Source organism: Pseudophryne corroboree, chromosome 6 (genome assembly GCF_028390025.1).
Source record: "Pseudophryne corroboree isolate aPseCor3 chromosome 6, aPseCor3.hap2, whole genome shotgun sequence".
NCBI lineage: Eukaryota > Metazoa > Chordata > Amphibia > Anura > Myobatrachidae > Pseudophryne > Pseudophryne corroboree.
Window position 1 is genome coordinate 436,399,767 of NC_086449.1, and position 22,290 is coordinate 436,422,056.

At 41.4% G+C, this 22,290-nt stretch overlaps 1 protein-coding gene across 4 annotated transcripts in view; it reads right to left on the reverse strand.

The window, feature by feature from the left end:
• The window catches only part of LRRK2 (leucine rich repeat kinase 2), a 469,339-nt gene that overhangs the window by 24,331 nt on the left and 422,718 nt on the right, over positions 1-22,290 (reverse strand). For all 4 annotated transcript variants that reach the window (XM_063927081.1, XM_063927083.1, XM_063927080.1 and 1 more), the window contains exon 44: positions 5,986-6,086. In XM_063927081.1, the coding sequence (XP_063783151.1) occupies positions 5,986-6,086 (101 nt within the window). The remainder of the gene's footprint in view (positions 1-5,985; positions 6,087-22,290) is intronic.

A 22,290-nucleotide genomic window follows, 5' to 3' on the forward strand; every position in this document is an offset into this window, starting at 1 on the left:
TCACACCGTACAACTCGTGATCTAAACCCAGTTAACAGCATGATAACAGAGGAGCCTCTAGAAAAGATGGCTCACTACAGCAATAACCCGATTTTTTGGTAACAATAACTATGTACCAGTATTGCAGACAATCCGCACTTGGGATGGGCGCCCAGCATCCACTACGGACTACGAGAAATAGAATTATCGGTAAGTAAATTCTTATTTTCTCTAACGTCCTAAGTGGATGCTGGGACTCCGTAAGGACCATGGGGATTATACCAAAGCTCCCAAACGGGCGGGAGAGTGCGGATGACTCTGCAGCACCAAATGAGAGAACTCCAGGTCCTCCTCAGCCAGGGTATCAATTTTGTAGAATTTTACAAACGTATTTGCTCCTGACCAAGTAGCTGCTCGGCAAAGTTGTAAAGCTGAGACCCCTCGGGCAGCCGCCCAAGATGAGCCCATCTTCCTTGTGGAGTGGGCATTTACAGATTTTTGGCTGTGGCAGGCCTGCCACAGAATGTGCAAGCTGAATTGTACTACAAATCCAACGAGCAATAGTCTGCTTAGAAGCAGGAGCACCCAGCTTGTTGGGTGCATACAGGATAAACAGCGAGTCAGATTTTCTGACTCCAGCCGTCCTGGAAACATATATTTTCAGGGCCCTGACAACGTCTAGCAACTTGGAGTCCTCCAAGTCCCTAGTAGCCGCAGGCACCACAATAGGTTGGTTCAGATGAAACGCTGAAACCACCTTAGGGAGAAACTGAGGACGAGTCCTCAATTCCGCCCTGTCCGAATGGAAAATCAGATAAGGGCTTTTACAGGATAAAGCCGCCAATTCTGACACGCGCCTGGCCCAGGCCAGGGCCAACAGCATGACCACTTTCCATGTGAGATATTTTAACTCCACAGATTTAAGTGGTTCAAACCAATGTGACTTTTGGAACCCAAAAACTACATTGAGATCCCAAGGTGCCACTGGAGGCACAAAAGGAGCTAGTTCTTTTTGGAAGAAAATTGACAGGGCCGAAATTTGAACCTTAATGGACCCCAATTTCAGGCCCATAGACACTCCTGTTTGCAGGAAATGTAGGAATCGACCCAGTTGAATTTCCTCCGTCGGGCCTTACTGGCCTCGCATCACGCAACATATTTTCGCCAAATGCGGTGATAATGTTTTGCGGTTACATCCTTTCTGGCTTTGATCAGGATAGGGATGACTTCATCCGGAATGCCTTTTCTCCTTCAGGATCCGGCGTTCAACCGCCATGCCGTCAAACGCAGCCGCGGTAAGTCTTGGAACAGACAGGGTCCTTGTTGGAGCAGGTCCCTTCTTAGAGGTAGAGGCCACGGATCCTCCGTGAGCATCTCTTGAAGTTCCGGTTACCAAGTCCTTCTTGGCCAATCCGGAGCCACGAATATAGTGTTACTCCTCTCCATCTTATCAATCTCAGTACCTTGGGTATGAGAGGCAGATGAGGGAACACATACACTGACTGGTACACCCACGGTGTTACCAGAGCGTCTACAGCTATTGCCTGAGGGTCCCTTGACCTGGCGCAATACCTGTCGAGTTTTTCTCAACGGTTTATAATCATGTGGAAGACTTCTGGGTGAAGTCCCCACTCTCCCGGGTGGAGGTCGTGTCTGCTGAGGAAGTCTGCTTCCCAGTTGTCCACTCCCGGAATTGCTGACAGTGCTATCACATGATTTTCCGCCCAGCGAAGAATCCTTGCAGCTTCTGCCATTGCCCTCCTGCTTCTTGTGCCACCCTGTCTGTTTACGTGGGTGACTGCCCTGATGTTGTCCGACTGGATCAACACCGGCTGACCTTGAAGCAGAGGTCTTGCTAAGCTTAGAGCATTGTAAATGGCCCTTAGCTTCAGGATATTTATGTGAAGTGATGTCTCCAGGCTTGACCATAAGCCCTGGAAATTCCTTCCCTGTGTGACTGCTCCCCAGCCTCGCAGGCTGGCATCCGTGGTCACCAGGACCCAGTCCTGAATGCCGAATCTGCGGCCCTCTAGAAGATGAGCACTCTGCAACCAACACAGGAGGGACACCCTTGTTCTTGGTGACAGGGTTATCCGCTGATGCATCTGAAGATGCGACCCGGACCATTTGTCCAGCAGGTCCCACTGGAAAGTTCTTGCGTGGAATCTGCCGAATGGGATTGCTTCGTAGGAAGCCACCATTTTACCCAGAACCCTTGTGCATTGATGCACTGAGACTTGGCTCGGTTTTAGGAGGTTCCTGACTAGCTCGGATAACTCCCTGGCTTTCTCCTCCGGGAGAAACACCTTTTTCTGGACTGTGTCCAGGATCATCCCTAGGAACAGAAGACGAGTCGTCGGAACCAGCTGCGATTTTGGAATATTGAGAATCCAATCGTGCTGCCGCAACACTACTTGAGATAGTGCTACACCGACCTCCAACTGTTCCCTGGATCTTACCCTTATCAGGGAATCGTCCAAGTAAGGGATAACTAAAATTCCCTTCCTTCGAAGGAATATCATCATTTCGGCCATTACCTTGGTAAAGACCCGGGGTGCCGTGGACCATCCATACGGCAGCGTCTGAACTGATAGTGACAGTTCTGTACCATAAACCTGAGGTACCCTTGGTGAGAAGGGTAAATTTGGACATGAAGGTAAGCACCCTTGATGTCCCGAGACATCATGTAGTCCCCTTCTTCCAGGTTCGCAATCACTGCTCTGAGTGACTCAATCTTGAATTTGAACCTCTGTATGTAAGTGTTCAAAGATTTTAGATTTAGAATCGGTCTCACCGAGCCGTCCGGCTTCGGTACCACAACAGTGTGGAATAATACCCCGTTCCCTGTTGCAGGAGGGGTACCTTGATTATCACCTGCTGGGAATACAGCTTGTGAATGGCTTCCAAAACTGTCTCCCTGTCAGAAGGAGACATCGGTAAAGCCGACTTTAGGAAACGGCGAGGGGAAGACGTCTCGAATTCCAATTTGTACCCCTGAGATATCACCTGAAGGATCCAGGGGTCTACTTGCGAGTGAGCCCACTGCGCGCTGAAATTCATTGAGACGGGCCCCACACCGTGCCTGATTCTGCTTGTAAAGCCCCAGCGTCATACTGAGGCTTTGGCAGAGGCGGGAGAGGGTTTCTGTTCCTGGGAACTGGCTGATTTCTGCAGCCTTTTTCCTCTCCCTCTGTCACGGGGCAGAAATGAGGAACCTTTTGCCCGCTTGTCCACGAAAAGACTGCGCCTGATAATACGGCGTCTTCTCATGTTGAGAGGCGACCTGGGGTACAAGCGTGGATTTCCCAGCTGTTGCCGTGGCCACCAGGTCTGAAAGACCGACCCCAAATAACTCCTCCCCTTAATAAGGCAATACTTCCAAATGCCGTTTGAAATCCGCATCACCTGACCACTGTCGTGTCCATAACCCTCTACTGGTAGAAATGGACAACGCACTTAGACATGATGCCAGTCGGCAAATATTCCGCTGTGCATCACGCATATATAGAAATGCATCTTTCAAATGCTCTATAGGCAAAAATATACTGTCCCTATCTAGGGTATCAATATTTTCAGTCAGGGAATCCGACCACGCCAACCCAGCACTGCACATCCAGGCTGAGGCGATTGCTGGTCGCAGTATAACACCAGTATGTGTGTAAATACATTTTAGGATACCCTCCTGCTTTCTATCAGCAGGATCCTTAAGGGCGGCCATCTCAGGAGAGGGTAGAGCCCTTACAAGCGTGTGAGCGCTTTATCCACCCTAGGGGGTGTTTCCCAACGCACCCTAACCTCTGGTGGGAAAGGATATAATGCCAATAACATTTTAGAAATTATCAGTTGTTATCGGGGGAAACCCACGCATCATCACACACCTCATTTAATTTCTCAGATTCAGGAAAACTACAGGTAGTTTTTCCTCACCGAACATAATACCCCTTTTTGGTGGTACTCGTATTATCAGAAGTGTGTAAAACATTTTTCATTGCCTCCATCATGTAACGTGTGGCCCTACTGGAAGTCACATTTGTCTCTTCACCGTCGACACTGGAGTCAGTATCCGTGTCGGCGTCTATATCTGCCATCTGAGGTAACGGGCGCTTTAGAGCCCCTGACGGCCTATGAGACGTCTGGACAGGCACAAGCTGAGTAGCCGGCTGTCTCATGTCAACCACTGTCTTTTATACAGAGCTGACACTGTCACGTAATTCCTTCCAACAGTTCATCCACTCAGGTGTCGACCCCCTAGGGGGTGACATCACTATTACAGGCAATCTGCTCCGTCTCCACATCATTTTTCTCCTCATACATGTCGACACAAACGTACCGACATACAGCACACACACATGGAATGCTCTGATAGAGGACAGGACCCCACTAGCCCTTTGGGGAGACAGAGGGAGAGTTTGCCAGCACACACCAGAGCGCTATATATATACAGGGATAACCTTATATAAGTGTTTTTCCCCTTATAGCTGCTGTATTTTAATACTGCGCGTAATTAGTGCCCCCCCTCTCTTTTTTAACCCTTTCTGTAGTGTAGTGACTGCAGGGGAGAGCCAGGGAGCTTCCCTCCAACGGAGCTGTGAGGGAAAATGGCGCCAGTGTGCTGAGGAGATAGGCTCCGCCCCCTTATCGGCGGCCTTATCTCCCGTTTTTCTATGTATTCTGGCAGGGGTTAAATGCATCCATATAGCCCAGGAGCTATATGTGATGCATTTTTTGCCATCCAAGGTGTTTTTATTGCGTCTCAGGGCGCCCCCCCCCAGCGCCCTGCACCCTCAGTGACCGGAGTGTGAAGTGTGCTGAGAGCAATGGCGCACAGCTGCAGTGCTGTGCGCTACCTTTTTGAAGACAGGACGTCTTCTGCCGCCGATTTTCCGGACCTCTTCTGTCTTCTGGCTCTGTAAGGGGGCCGGCGGCGCGGCTCTGGGACCCATCCATGGCTGGGCCTGTGATCGTCCCTCTGGAGCTAATGTCCAGTAGCCTAAGAAGCCCAATCCACTCTGCACGCAGGTGAGTTCGCTTCTTCTCCCCTTAGTCCCTCGATGCAGTGAGCCTGTTGCCAGCAGGTCTCACTGAAAATAAAAAACCTAAAACTAAACTTTTCACTAAGCAGCTCAGGAGAGCCACCTAGTGTGCACCCTTCTCGTTCGGGCACAAAGATCTAACTGAGGCTTGGAGGAGGGTCATAGGGGGAGGAGCCAGTGCACACCAGGTAGTTCTAAAGCTTTACTTTTGTGCCCAGTCTCCTGCGGAGCCGCTATTCCCCATGGTCCTTACGGAGTCCCCAGCATCCACTTAGGACGTTAGAGAAAAAATTATATTTATCACAGTGGTAAATTAGGGGCTTGGAAAGTTTTTTTTCACATAAAGATTGCTCTAACATCTTGTGTGTTATAACTTTTTTGGTATCATGAGATAATTGAGAATGATTATAGACAATGAACATTGAGACTCTACAGACCCAGTCTAATTAATGGCTCGAGTCCCCTCAGACTGAAAGCGTGCTTTTCAGCAGGGGCCTAGAAGCCTCTGTGAGTGATAGTGCATGCATACAGTACCCCATATAGACAGCAGCCCTTTGTTTACAAGTCTAGGCTGCCATTAACTATAAGAAAACAACACAATGTTTGTGTTCTAACCTGCTAGTGGTTAATACATCCAGGTTGTCTAGCGCTGGGGCTGAATGAGGATTTAGGGAGGTTGCATAATGCATGTTTTTCCTCTTTTTTCATTACACAATGCAGCATGTTATGTGATCTGAGCGACTGTGACTACCTATCACTTGCAGCTCTCCATTATCCACCAGAATGCAGTAAATCAGGAGCTACCGGTACTTTTTGACACAGCCACTTTATGAGGACTGAACTTGAAGCTGTATTACCACCTAAGCTAGTAAACATTATAAGGCAAATTCAGCTCTTTAGATTCCAAAAATAAAAAAATCTCCCTTTTGATAAATTTTAAATGTGTAAGAAAAATGTGTAAGTAAAAGTGTACCTTGGCAGATGTAGGCCGTTCTTGGGGATTTTCTTTTAAACATTTCTTAATTAGCACTTCGACTTCTGGCCATGCAGCACAATTATATTCTTTGACTGGATCTAGGAAACATATTAAAACAAACACTGTTATTAGATCACTTTGATACACATGAATACATTTTCTTGAAATACATACTTATATTTAACCAACCAGAACTGTATAGTCTAACATAAAGCATGATGCAGCTAAACACTTATATTTTTTAAAGTCAATATACTCTAGGTAAAAACAAGTATGAATAATGCCACTGTTGAATGCATGCACCAATTACAATATCTCTGTGTAAGCATGTTATTTGCACAAGATAAGGGCATCACACAAAGTCAACATTCAGTGTCAGAAAATGTTAGGACTAGTTGATGAAAGAACTCAATGTGCCATATTATTAGGAAAATTACAAAATAAAATTGCTAGGGTCTCATGCGTATATTCACCTAAACATAGAATTTGACGGCAGATTAAGAATCACTTGGCCATCTAGTCTGCCTTTTTTCAATCTTTAGGCAACCTCAACCCTATTTGATCTTTAGTTCTTTGTAAGGATATTCATATGCCTATCCCAAGCATGTTTAAATTGCTCTACTGTTAACCTTTACCACCTCTGATGGAAGGCTATTCCATTTATCCACTACCATTTCTGTGTAGTAATTTTTCCTTACATTTACACTGAATCTACCTCGCTCCAGTTTCAGTGCATGTCCTCGTGTTCTAATACGTCTCTTCCTTTGAAGAATATCTCCCTCCTTTACCTTGTTAAAATCCTTTATATATTTGAGAGTTGCTACCATGTCCCCCCCCCCCTTCCCTTCTCTGCTCCAAACTATACATGTTAATATCGGTTAGTATTTCCTGTTAAGTTTTGTGATGTAGGCCATGCACCATTTTAGTTTCCCTACTTTGTGCACTCTTTAATGTATTCAAATCCTTCTGGAGATATGGCCTCCAGAACAGAACACAGTATTCCAGATGAGGCCGTACAATGGGATATTGTAAATGGCTGGATTCAAGATATTCCCCAACTCGTTCCTTTAATAGTGTTTTCATTATTTTCCCTGCTACTGATATAAGGCTTATGGTCTGTAGCTACTTGCTTCTTCCTTGCTTCCACTTTTGTGCAGTGGTACTTAATTCGCTCTTTTCCAGGAATTGCTCCTGTAGCTAGCGACTGGTTGAATAGTTCTATTTGTGGTGTTGACAGAACCCCTTGAAACTCTTTTAGTATCCTTGGATGTAAGTAGATAAAGACAACCTTTCTGTCAAACTTGACAGGTGGTAACACCCCCTTTCTCCTAGGCTCCACCCCCTTTAATATTAAATGATAGTGTTTTATATCGCTTTAATATAAAATTTTATATTAAATTTTATATAAATTTATAGTGTTCGATATTAAACCGTATTAAAAATTGTCGCGTAACACCAGTCGCAGAGTGTCACGTAACACCAGTCGCAGAGTGTCACACAACACCAGGCGCAGAATGCTCAATAAAGATAACAAGCCAGTTTGTGATGAAAAAATTCACTATTTTGACTAGTCTGTACACTTTGTTATAGTTCACACATTCCAACAATTTAAACATCACGCTTGGTACACATGGTGTCGTTTTAAAAGTCATAATGACTAATGACCATGTCCATTTTCTTAGATGTACGGAAACATCACACATGGCACTAATTTAAAAACATATTGCTTTTAATGGCCAGGAGTGATGAATGATGATCTGACATCTTTTAATGGCCATGAGTTATGAATGATGATCTGACCATGGCCATTTTCTTAGATGTACGGAAGCATCACACATGGCACTAATTTAAAAACATATTGCTTTTAATGGCCAGGAGTGATAAATGATGACAGCACATAAAAAAAAAAAAAGCAGTTTGTTATCTCTGTAGAAGAACATTAGCGCCACCTACAGGTTTATGTGTTGACTCAAATCGGATTTTCCATATTTTGGATTAATTAGATATCATAATGAGATATCATGGGGATGAGTCCTAAATCTAAGCACAGAATGCATTTATGGTACATGTACACATTATACACACATGAATATTTATGGAATCATAAAATAATTTGTATTCATGTACATTAGTTCATAAGTACTTCTGTATAATGCTTTTTATGAATTATTTTTGTTATTAAATAATTTTATTCTAAATTTGGAAGGACAGCCATTCAATCTATACAAGCACTTCAAACACATACCAAATACTTATATATATGCATATATAAGTATTTGTATGTGCTTGAAGAGCTGAGTATGGCATGTACGGTACCGCTAACAGATTATATCTTTATTGTAACTGAAAAGCATGATTACATTTACTAATGTATAAACCAAAGATTATATGTTTAAAAACCCATTTTCCGTATTTTGGATTAATTAGATATCATAATGAGATATCATGGTGATGAGTCCTAAAACTAAGCACAGAATGCATTTATGGTACATGTACACATTATACACACATGGATATTTATGGAATCATAAAATAATTTGCATTCATGTACATTAGTTCATAAGTACTTCTGTATAATGCTTTTTATGAATTATTTTTGTTATTAAATAATTTTATTCTAAATTTGGAAGGACAGCCATTCAATCTATACAAGCACTTCAAGCACATACCAAATACTTATATATATGCATATATAAGTATTTGGTATGTGCTTGAAGATGAGTATGGCATGTACGGTACCGCTAACAGATTATATCTTTATTGTAACTGAAAAGCATGATTACATTTACTAATGTATAAACCAAAGATTATATGTTTAAAAACCCCGCCCCAGCATCTTGGAAATGTGGGACGGCATACCACAGGTTGGTGGGGGCCATATGGCTCACAGCCATAGCTATAAGAATAGGACACGGCGCTGAATTGAGACAGAGCACTGAGAAGAAAATTCAAACGAGCTTGCATCGCTATACACACGTGAAGACATTATGGTAAGTGTTATTATTATTATTATTTATTATTATTATTATCATTATGGATCTAGCATGTTATATTTTATTTTTAATTTTTTTTATTTTACAAATATGGCTGTGAAATAAGTATAATTGTCACCCACTGAAGGTTGTTTAAATATGTGGTAATAGCGCCATCTAGTGGTTCATTTTAGGAATGCACCAACATTTTTTTTTTCTATTTTACAAATATAGCTGTGAATCAATATGTGTTAAGTGCAGAAATGATATATGAAATGTTAGGAAGCGCTTCCTAACATTTCAAATATCATTTCTGCACTTTAATCTACAATTGGTATTTAGTAAGTACCATTGGGAGCCGCTTAGTATTGTTAGTAAGTACCATTGGGAGTTGTTTAGTATTGATTAAATTAATTTTGTGTAAGATAAAACGCGCAGGCTAGTTGATCACACGAACAACAGTCATTTATTTTGGTTTTTAATTAATATGATTGCCTGAATGTTGTTTAAAATGTGTCGAGTACCAGGCATTTGTTTTGGATTTTAATTAATGTGACTGCCTGAAGGTTATTTAAATATGTGGTAATAGCGCCATCTAGTGGTTCATTTTGGGAATGCACCGACACAGTATTTCATCTAATTCGTTTGACAGATATTAATCGTATCTCATTTTCATTATTGGTTCAGAGACAGACAATGCAGAACATCAACAGCAAAGATGCTTTCATGTGTAGATCCGGATCTGATGATGATGATGTTTTGCCAAGTTATCAAACGACCCATGGTAAGCTATGTCTATAAATGCCATTGACACGTTTTTATTTATATTTAAAGTTTAAATAGTATGAAATTATAGTCAAGGTCTACAATTTGTTCATTTTTACTTATTTTTAAAAGTTTAAATAGTATGAACGTACAACAGTCTGGATACATTGATAAGTAATTATTAAATAGTAATTATTAAATAATTATTATTTTCTCATTTTTATTTCCCCCGATTTGACAGTAATCACAAATACAGAGAATTTCGATTCGGTTGAAGATAGCCCATTTGGTTTAGATTTCAGCATTATACCCGATTTTACTAATATTTTGGAATTGGCTCCAGCCTGTGAGTAACATGATATTTTTATTTATTTTTTATTTATTTATTTATTATTAGTTTTATTTATTTATTTATTTATTTTTCCGGGCTAAAGAATTAAAAATAAACCTTGTACAGTTGTGCTGATTTGTTGTCAACTGTACACACTTTATATTCTCAATAATGCATCTCTTTTTCATGTTATTCTAATTTTATACCGTATGTAATATTTATTTTTTCATTTTTCACCGGCTAAAGATTCCACAAAAATGGATGATGCGACGGCTGACGGTATTCTACGGGACATATTGAACAAACCTGAATATTGTCACAACGCCGCTATACAGACCAGCAATGTTGTTGATGAGCGACCGTTTTCCCCCCACGCGACAGGGGGTCGGGCTAAAACATTCGAATATAAAGCAGGTGTGTAATCATACACTGTTATATGGTATATTGTTATGCTGTGATTTAAATGCTGATTTACGTGCATCGACGTTTATATTTATTTTATAATATATGTATTACAGATGATGCTGTAGCAAGGCGATATGATCCTACGATACCAGCAGGCCGTGATACCGTCGCGCAAATACACAGGCCTAGTACAAGCAAGAAAACATCAAAACGCACAGCCGCAGCTGAAACGGAGAACCATCATTTCGCAACAGCAGGTGTGTAATCAAACACTGTTATATGTTATATTGTTATGCTGTGATTTAAATGCTGATTTACGTGCATCGACGTTTATATTTATTTTATAATATATGTATTACAGATGATGCTGTAGCAAGGCGATATGATCCTACGATACCAGCAGGCCGTGATACCGTTGCGCAAATACACAGGCCTAGTACAAGCGGGAAAACATCAAAACGCACAGCCGCAGCTGAAACGGAGAACCATCATTTCGCAACAGCAGGTGTATAATCAAACACTGTTATATGTTATATTGTTATGCTGTGATTTAAATGCTGATTTACGTGCATCAACGTTTATATTTATTTTATAATATATGTATTACAGATGATGCTGTAGCAAGGCGATATGATCCTACGATACCAACAGGCCGTGATACCGGCGCGCAAATACACAGGCCTAGTACAAGCGGGAAAACATCAAAACGCACAGCAATCGCTGAAACGGAGAACCATCAATTCGTAACGCCGGCAATTGTACATAAGGACGTTGCTAGGTCATCAGTTATGGTGGTGCATAACGGTTGTATCAACCCGAACAAACGAAGGCCTGCTCGACCAAGAACGAATGAAAGTCATAATTCAGCATTTACAGATCTGAAAAGAAAATTGTCATATTCCGAAAATGATAAGCCGCAACGGAGAAGGATCGCGTTACAAACTGTATCATGCGTAAGTAATGATGTTGCTGTAACATCAAAACACACAGCGTTTAACACTGCAGACCGGGATGTCGCTGGTAATACAAAGACTGTAAAGGTTAAGAGGGCATCGCGTCTCTCAAGAAGTAATGTTAAGCAATTGCAGCAATCAGCGGTAATCACAATTCCAGATACACAGGTTTGTTCTGAAACAGAAACAAGGCACATAGCAGGCATTGGTTTGTTATCAAATATTAACTCAAGAAGTAATGTTAAGCAGTTGTCACAATCCGATGTCATCACTATTCCCGATACACAGGATTGCTCTGAAACAAGACACATAGCTGGTAATCCTGTGATATCAGATATTGATGACATAAATGGGCAAGAGCTTATTACAAACTGTGTAGAGTCAACGACACAAGAACCGCAGAATAGTTCTGATGAAGTATTATCAGCCGTTGCAGGAATACCTGGTAATACTACAACGGTTGATTGTCTAACATTAATGCCCAATATTTTTACAACGACAGCCATGGTACACACATCGGCTGCTGCTTGTGCACCGGCGCGAGGGATAGAGCCCGACATAGTTGATGAATGTCAAAATTCAGAACAATTAGGCCAAGACGCTGAAATACAATTTTACGCGTTGTTGGGTAAGATACGGGAAGATGTTGAGAACATGGGTGTAAAAGCCGGATATTTGTTAAAACACATTAAAGGTGTGAGCCACGGTTGTAAATGTAAACAAGACATTGTTAAAGAAGTTGTTGAGACGTATATGAATGTCATGTCAAAATACATAGATCGGTCGGTTAAGACAACTGAATTTATTAAAGCCAACATACATCATTTTGCAGAAATAAATGAAACTGAGCCGTGACTAGGCATGCTAGGCAATGGTTTGAAACGTGTTTTAAATTTAAATGCCTGTAAAAAAAAACCACAAATTAAACCTTGTTTAACATACAAGATCTCACAGTTATTCCGACGTGCAAAGGTGAAACAGGCTGTAACAACATTAACCAGATTGAGAAAGCGCAAGCGGCACAGGGAACATGTGGTAGGCGGGAAGCAGAGTGCGATGTATGTAGATTTAGATCAATCGCCACCCCAAGCATTACCGAATGACGAATCACAGGCTGACAATATTGAGCGCAATGCAAGCCCCATATATGATGATGCAAGCAGTGTTGAGTCACCCGGTAATGACGAAGGTCGGCAACATGTATACTTGGAGGCGATTAACTGTTATGAACGACAACGACCGTATTTCAGAGCCGTTGAGTACCACAATCACTATCGGTTTGTTAATTTGGACAGGGTTACATCATTTGTAGAGGGGGTTTGAGCCATTCATACGGCTATACAGGCCATGCTCGATGGTGTCCTTGCGGGCGTGGATCCTGCCGACCGCGTTCAGCTTAGATTGGAGGGGGGTGGGTTACACAACGCCATCTATTCGCATCGTAAGCTGCAAGAAACATTAGACGCTGCCAGTTTTTTGAATCAGATTACAAACACGCTTCAAAGTAACGCTGAATTCTTATTATCCACAGGCTTAAGATTTGTGATCAGTATTTTTAGAAACAGATCAGGGTCTGGTTTGACTGGGAGGAGTTTACAACGCCTGCCCCAAAGTTTAATAATAAATAAAAGAAAGAGATATCTCTATGACTTCAGACGCATAGGTAATAACCTGTGTTTGGCCGCTAGCGTCTGTAAACTTCTGGATAAAGGTAACAATGCCAATGATCATGTAATACAGGAGAGAGCGATCCAACTACATAAAGCTTTGAATCTGCCGCTTGATAAAGCGGTCAGCTTTAGCGATGTTGCAATTTTTGAAAATTATTTAAATGTTTCGATCAACCTCCTCTATTACAGTCAAGGGAATTGGAAATACTACAGTACGGACAGTCGTTACAAAGACACGCTGTTTGTGCTATATCACGATTGTCACTTTTATGGGATACTCGATATCAAAGCGTTTCTTGGAGCCCGATATTATTGCATCCGTTGTCATAGCGCTTACCATCATAGAAATAATCACGATTGTCTTTTCTTTTGTAAGGCTTGTCACAGGCCGGATTGTATTGACGATGGTGTGACGGCTTTAAGGTGTTCGGTGTGTAGGGTATTTTGTCGATCAAACGAGTGTTTAGAGCTACACAAAGCTTTAGCTCTTGATCACAAAATATCCTGTCTTGAACATGTATATTGTGACAAGTGTTGTCTCTACAGGCGAACAGATCATAACTGCCGAGGCCTAAAGTGCCCCATTTGTAAGGTGTTCGTTGATGGGTTTTCGAACCATTTGTGCTATATACAAACCATCAAGCCGGAAGAGCCCACAAAGAAATACATCTTTTATGATTTTGAGTGTATGCAGGAAACAGGTGTGCACATACCAAACTACTGTTACGCTTTAACATTAACGGGGGAGAAAGACTGGGAGTTTAAGGGTGTTGCGTGTATCGAAGACTTTGTAAAGACGTTCATGAAACCAAAATTTGAGCATTACACATTCATAGCCCATAATGCAGGTCGCTATGATGCGTATTTTGTGCTGCGCCAGTTGATTAAGGAGAAATTAAAGATGGAATTATTATCTAGAGGCGGCAACATAATGTGCATCACGGTAAAAGATTTGAAGATAAGATTTATCGACTCTAAATTTTTTACCCATGCGGCTTAGCAAGTTACCAAAGGCGATGGGGTTTGACGGTACCAAAGGCTATTTCCCACATTTTTTTAACACAGCTGATAACCAAAATTACATAGGCGCTATGCCATCAATAGAGTATTTTGGTCCACAATACATGATGCCTGATGAATTATCTGAGTTTACAGCCTGGTATAAACAGCATGTACACAAACCGTTTAACTTTCAAAAAGAGCTTGTACGATATTGTAAAGAAGATGTGAAAATATTACAAAAAGCTTGTGATGCTTTCAGATCGGCTGTTATAGCCATGACAGAACAGGAATTTCTAATAACAAAGAAAAAAAAAAAGGTTGTGGTTAAACGTCACATCGAAGCTTTTCAATTAGTCACGTTGGCTTCCGTATGCATGGCCATGTACCGTTGTAAATTTTTAACAGGAAAAGACACTGGCCCTTGTACCGGGTGATAACTATCACAAGACTCAGAAGCGTTACTCAACAGTGGTTAATGTACATAGAACACAAAGAAGGTGTGAGTATAAGACACGCTTTACAAGGGGGCGAGAAGAAAGTTGGTAAATACAGCCTGGATGGTTACGCCGTGATTAACGGAACACCCACTGCATTTGAATTTAAAGGTTGTTTTTATCACGGCTGTGGTGCTTGTTACAACGCCGATGATAAAAACAAACTGACTAAAACGACCTACGGTCAATTACACCACAAGATGCAGGTAAAGTTGCACTACCTTAAACGTTGTGGATTTCAGATACGTGAAATCTGGGGTTGTGAATGGAAGTCTATGCTAGATTCTGATGCGGATCTACAGGCTTTTCTGAAGGGCAAAGAATTACCCGAGCCCTTGGAGCCGCGTGATGCTCTTTATGGCGGGCGCACAAACGCCATAAAGCTGTATCACAAAACAGGCTGTGATGAAAAAATTCACTATTTTGACTTCACCAGTTTGCACCCATATGTTAACAAAACCAAAACGTATCCTATACAGCACCCACGCATTATTTATAAGGACTTTGGTGATGTCACAAAGTATTTTGGTTTTGCCAGGGTTAAAGTTTACCCGCCTCGTGGCCTATTTTTTCCGGTTCTGCCGGTTAAAATGGGTGGCAAGTTAATGTTTCCATTATGTCGCACATGCGCTGAGTCTGGACAGACTGAGCCGTGCGTTCATGATTCAGAAAAATGTGCACTCATCGGTACATGGTGTACCGTGGAACTAAACTTGGCTGTAGAAATGGGGTACATGGTGTGTAAAATCTATGAGGTGTGGCATTTTGATGAGAGCTCTGACAAATTGTTTTCAGGCTACATTAAAACGCACCTCAGGGATAAACAAGAGGCCTCTGGTTATTCCGAATGGTGTACAGACGCCGAGAAACGCCAAGAGTATATAGACGCCTATCAAAAAAATGAAGGCGTGTCTTTACGACCCGATCACATAGAAATCAATCCCACTAAAAGACAAATTTCAAAATTGTTTTTAAATTCCTTATGGGGTAAATTTGGTCAACGTAGCAACATGCCCAATACGTGTCTAGTGACCGATCCCGACAAACTTTTTGAATACGCGTTCTTACCGTACTATGACGTGTCCGCTTTGGACTTTGTTGACGATGATACAGTTATGGTAAATTGGAAGTATGCCAAAGATCATTACACCAGGGGCGCAATTTCAAATGTAACTATAGCCATCTTTACAACGGCTTATGCACGTGTTGAACTGTACAAACTACTGTATAGATTACAAGATAGATGTCTTTATCACGACACAGATTCTGTAATTTTTGTCAGTAGACCCGGTGACTGGTGTCCGCCATTGGGTGATTATTTAGGCGAGTTGACCAGCGAACTACCCACAGGCACCCATATAACAGAATTTGTCTCAGCCGGTCCCAAGTCATACGGCTATCGACTAAACAACGGAAAGACCTGTTTAAAAGTTAAAGGTACAGGTTGAGTATCCCATATCCAAATATCCGAAATACGGAATATTCCGAAATACGGACTTTTTTGAGCGAGAGTGAGATAGTGAAACTTTTGTTTTCTGATGGCTCAATGTACACAAACTTTGTTTAATACACACAGTTATTAAAAATATTGTATTAAATGACCTTCAGACTGTGTATATAAGGTGTATATGAAACATAAATGAATTGTGTGAATGTAGACACACTTTGTTTAATGCACAAAGTTATAAAAAATATTGGCTAAAATTACCTTCAGGCTGTGTGTATAAGGTGCATATAAAACATAAATGCATTCTGTGCTTAGACTTAGGTCCCATCACCATGATATCTCACTATGGTATGCAATTATTCCAAAATACGGAAAAATCCGATATCCAAAATACCTCTGGTCCCAAGCATTTTGGATAAGGGATACTCAACCTGTATAACGCTCAATGTTGATAATGCGCAGCACGTTACCTTTGACAGCCTGAAAGAACTGGTCTTAGATTATCCTTTAAATCCCGAAGGCGATGACCAGAAAAAGGTTGTGATCCGTCAACCCGGTATAGTACGTGTGAAAAAGTGCTGGCAGATAGAGACGCGTACTTTGCAGAAGACGCAAAGGTGTGTTTATACTAAACGGTCTCTTACGGACAACTTCACAACACTGCCGTTCGGCTATTAAGATGGACACCAGATTTCAGCACCCATTCTCATGTATTTTAGCGGGTCCGTCCAATTCGGGTAAAAGTTATTTTGTGAAAACGCTGTTGCAACACGCTGCAACACATATGACTCATGTACCTGATAATGTTGTTTGGTTTTACACCTGTTGGCAGCCTATATACGACCAACTTCTGCGTGATTACCCCGGTACGCGTTTTATAGAGGGCTTACCAGAGTCTTTTAGCGATGATCAACTTTTTCCCCCTGATAAGATTAATTTAACAGTGATTGATGATTTGATGGACGCGGCAAGTAATAATTCTGAGGTTGAGAAAGCTTTCACAAAGTATGTACACCATCGTAATCTCAGTATCCTGTACCTTGTCCAAAACATATTTTGTCAAGGTAAAAAGAGCAGAACTATACATTTAAACACAAAATATATGGTCCTGTTCAAAAACCCCAGGGATAAAATGCAGGTGGGCATTCTGGCTAGACAAATGTACCCATCGAAATATCGTTTTTTTCTCGAAGCCTATGAATCCGCGACGGCTGCCCCTTATGGTTATTTACTGGTTGATTTAAGAAACAACGCTCTTGACGATTATCGTTTACGAAGCGGCTTATTCCCACCAGACACGCCTGTCGCTTTTGTCATTAAGAAGCGTGGTTCTATAAAGCTATAACCGTACAACCTTTAGTCATTTGTTGTCATTCTAACAACGGTGAACATGTCGGGGCGGATAAGACGTAATTGGGTGCTTTTAAAAACGTTAATTAAAGCAACACCATTCCAAAGAAATACTATTTTATCCAACGCTTCAAACGATTTAGTCACGGCTATTTGTGAGATAGCGCTCAACACGCTTAAAGGTAAAATACCGCTGTCTCAACGACAGTTGAACTACCTTAAAAAGAAGCGAGCGCTTATAAAATCACTTTGTAATAAGAAATGTGCCATTGGAAAAAAGAAGAGGTTGGTTAAACAGTCGGGTGGTTTTATCGGTTCGCTGCTTGGTTTTGCTATACCACTAATTACAGGACTATTGTCTAATCGCTGATGGAGTACGCTTAGAAAATGTATCTGGTACCTCAGAATCAGATAGACCGTTTACATAATAAACCGAACAGCGACGACATACGTAAAACAGCAACGCATGGTCTAGATGTAGAGATCGTGAAAATACTACAGAATAATGATTTATCAGAATATGAAAAAGCAAAGCGATATACAATGTTGTTGCAGAGATACCTGGTGTTGAGTAAACAGGCTGATAGTGAAATGTCAACTTTAGCTCTTTTATCACCCGTTGCAAAATCTGTTGATGAATCAAATAATACGACACAGCCTATTGCACCCGATGCTGTTTATCATGAGCTTTTGAGCGGTGTTAATGACCGGTATAAGAAAAACTGTGAAATACTATTGAGTAAAATGACACGCTCTAAACACATCACAGACTGGAACAGTAAAGGGGAGTTTCTGTACAAAGGCGTCACTGTGCCTGGTTCCAACATGTTAGATTTAATAAGAAGCATCACGCAAAGTAACGGTGTGTCGATCCGTAATATACCGAATGGGTGGCCTGAATTTATGCGGGCAATGTCTGAATTGAATATTCCCTCAACCGTCATAGCCAATGCGGCAAATAGAATGTGTTTAGAACGATTAAAAGCTGAGAAGCAGGATGACTCTGATGGCGCTGTGACATCGCCCATGTCGTTACAAACCCTTAACAAAGGTCGAATAAATGTTTTAAGTCCCCCAGGTTTAACAACACCGCACGGTTACTTACTGCCTAGGAAAAGATCCGTAAATCTATTTCAGGATTCACAGTGGCTGAAACTATAACATATAACTAATTTATAATATTTTTATACACTGTATTTTGTGTTGGTATTTTGCGCCACAATGTTTAACTTATGTCAATAATATTTTATGTAATGTTTTAAATGCTTCTTTACCGTGTTATATATATATATATATACATATATCAATAAAATATGCTTATGCTTTATAAAACAACGTTTTGTTCTTTGTTTCTATTGCTGTAAACGGAAGAAATTTCAAGCACGCGATATAAAGTTTAATAAACAACGTTGTTTATTAGAAAAACATCATAGATATGATGCGTTGTACATAAAACGTATCAAACAGAATGTTGATTACAAGTTACACAAACAATACAACGTTGTGCGTAACACGCTTCACACACAGCGTTGTGCGTGAAACGTTTTATGTACAACGTGTCATAGTTATGACACGTTGTACATAAAACGCTTCACGCACAGCGTTGGTTACAAGTTACACAATTCTGTATATATCTATATGCATAATGACTCAGACAATGGCTTCTTGGGAGTCGTCTTACAAAATTTGAAACAAAACAATCATTACGTTTTGTGTCATCACTAAAACGGGCCAGTACATCCACATATTTGTATTTTTTACACATGTAAAATATAAAGTATATGCAATATTGACCGCAAACGGTACTGTTAAAATTTTGCAACTGCTTATTTTGGTGATAAACACTTTTTGAATTCAAGTTTAAAAAATGTATTATTGCTTTTGGGAATAGGGGGCTGTCAGGGGCTAACCCGTAAGAATCAAAAAAGTAACATTCACGCTGTTCGTTAAAATAAGCGGCCAACCAGTGCTCACCCGGCTGCCCGCTGCTATGCGTATTGATTACAAACGCGCAGGGATATTGCGACAGTTTACTGACCGGCAACATATCGCGGGGATACGTTCCTTTAAAAATATGCCTTGTGCTTTGCACGGCGTACAGAATACAGTTTATCTGTAATGTGTTCATTTTTTCAGCAGCGTAGTGTTAGTTTATTTCATTTATAGATAATCGTACAGCACATCGCGCCTTTGATTAATCTCGATGATGTTATCAAATAGAGCGTATATTATCACATTGACTGTCCGGTCCAATGCTTCTGCAAAGCGGAATTCGGCACGTAGATTGCCTGTTCTTATCAGGGAAAGGTGTTCTCCACAGTCCTGTTCTGGTGAAAGGTCAAAAGCAAATAGCGTGTAGCCCCTGAGGTACTCTTCGCGGTCAATCAGTATACCATTGTCAGATTTCTGCTTATTTGTGATCTGTATGAGTGACATATACTCTCTTACAGCATTACCGCTTTCAAAGTCGGGTTGAAATGGCTTGGCGGGGTGCGGCGTTCCATCCAGATAAAGGGACGCAAAACTTACATTTTTATGTTCAAAGCACAGGGGGTTCCGGTTATGGATTCCTGAAAATGATTCGTTATCCACGAAACCAGCTATAACTGTTTTCGGCACTTGTCCTAAAAATAAATTTTCTAGATTAAATACTCTACTGCCTGTTGGCACGCTGTAGATTTTCATCCCAACGCGGTCAATCGCGTATTTCGCGTTACCGTTTAACAGAGCCTGCGCGTGCCCAATCCGCACGGCCGGTGAGACCTGAACTCTTTTCACGAACAGGGATGCAGCTGTGATCTGTATTTTAAAGGCATCCGCCTCAGACGACATTGAGCAGAATGCGTCTTTGTTTCTGGTTAGTTTAATCTTCAGATCAACGGCGTTTAAAATTAGTTTATGTTGATGGAAAAGGTCGCAGTGAAGCGGGCCTAGCAGTTCAACAGTGCGACTCTGCGCTGTTGCGCCTGCTCGTTTTTTGAATCCCGTATTCGGCCCGTCCAGCGCCGTGTTGTTAAATTCACCATCCGCATCTTTGTAAAATAATCCTGTTGTGTGTTTTGTTGACGATGCATCCGAGCTGTAATTCAATATAGTCTCAATGTACGCGCGGTATGCGTAAAGATTGTTGGATTGTGATATGAGCCTGTCGCCCAAAGTTACATCCACTTGGTTGAATAAAGTAGCTATTGGGTAATTAATAAGTGCGACCCGCGCACCTTGCGGTATCGGCGTGTTATCGGTTCGTACGATCTTGCATGTCACGTACAACAGCGTGTTGTTCAGATCGTAGTAGTGTTCACCGCTGGCTGCTATATAAAATTCAAGCGGAGCTGTGTCGGATAACGCCGCTAAAGGTTGAACTTCGACGTATAGACTTTTCTCTATGCTAGTTTGTGTCGGGGGCACGTCAAAAAGATCCAGCTCTGTTTTTGCACATTCAACGGATTCGTGGTGTATGAAAGACATGTTTAAAAAATATCACCAACGGCACTCTTCGGCTTTCTCTTCTTCTTTGAGTTGCGTCGTCTCTGTTTTTTATTTAAAAAGGGTATGTCCCAAGGCGGAAGCGTTATCATACGCTTCCGTTTTCTTTTAGACACGCCTTTTCTTGTATATATTAGTCCTGAACCGTCTTGCTTTGCTTGGTTCGCCTCGTGTATCTTATTCACAACGGCCGTTGTGGCTTGCCCGATAACATCTTTCGCTATATTACGAACCGCTGTCTTCATATGCGGTTTAGCCAACTCTAAACCTCTCCGGAAAAGAGGAACAGCTTTTCTGAAAAGACTTCGAAAAATACCGCCTAAACCGCAGCCGTACATGTATGCGCTGCCGTGAAAACCTGGTAATCCATTACCGGCTTGAGATTTATAATATTGCGCATAGAGGCCCGGATCGCCATAATTTTTAACAGCGACCATTCTGCTTAGTTAATAAAATTCAGTTTTGCGGCGTCTGAAGTGTAGCTTCACGATCGCTTTCCCAAACTTAAATGCCATGTTCTCGTTTTGGTCGTTCTTTATCTCTATGGCTATCGTGTCAAAATGTGTTTTGCACAATGGTACGTAATCGGGTTTCTCGTATCGTATTGTGACAACCTCATTGTTATAACCCTTCATTTCAACAGTGCGAAGTAGCGGTACATAACTATCCCCGACCCGTTGGTGTTCGATAATGTCTGTGTACACGTACATCGTATATTGGCCGCCTTTGATGTCGGCGCATGGTTTAGAAATATTAGTTTTAGGCTGTAAACCCAGTATCCATGTCAGCTTAGAACCGGCATGGATTTGATGCAACAGTTTACTGTCACATGTTACAACGCGTGCAAATGGATCATACGTTAGTCTTAATCCAACGTCCAGTTTCAGTTGTACAATTTCAGCGCTGATTACGTTCAGTAACGCCTCGATTGTTTCATAAAAACCGGGTTTAATGCACAAACTCGCGACTTTCGCCACCGGCTGGTCCGCCGTTCCATCCCATGATAATTGCAGTCTACAATCTTGTAAATCCAATGTATTCCACGTATGCGGGTATTGTATCTCAGTAAGTGCCACTTCCCATTCGCCATTTAAGTCTATCGGTTTAGCCAACTTTGTCGTATAGTTAGAAATTTTATTTTGTGGGAAGGTAACAGCCGATGCGTTGCTGGGTAAGGTTATGTAGAACGACTTGTCATCCATCGCTCGTCTTGTTTAGATACTGCTGATCTTTATATGTCTTTTATCACCGATGCTGCGACCCAACTGTTAAATTTTGCGTGGTACCCGCGCCTCTTGACTAACGCGTATTTACGGCCTCTGACCGTCTTATTTTTTAAAATCTTTTCCACTTTGTAAACTCTGTTATAGTTTTTTGGTATGCTTTGAAGCTCTTCAGGGTAAAAACTACCTGTTATAACTTCACCG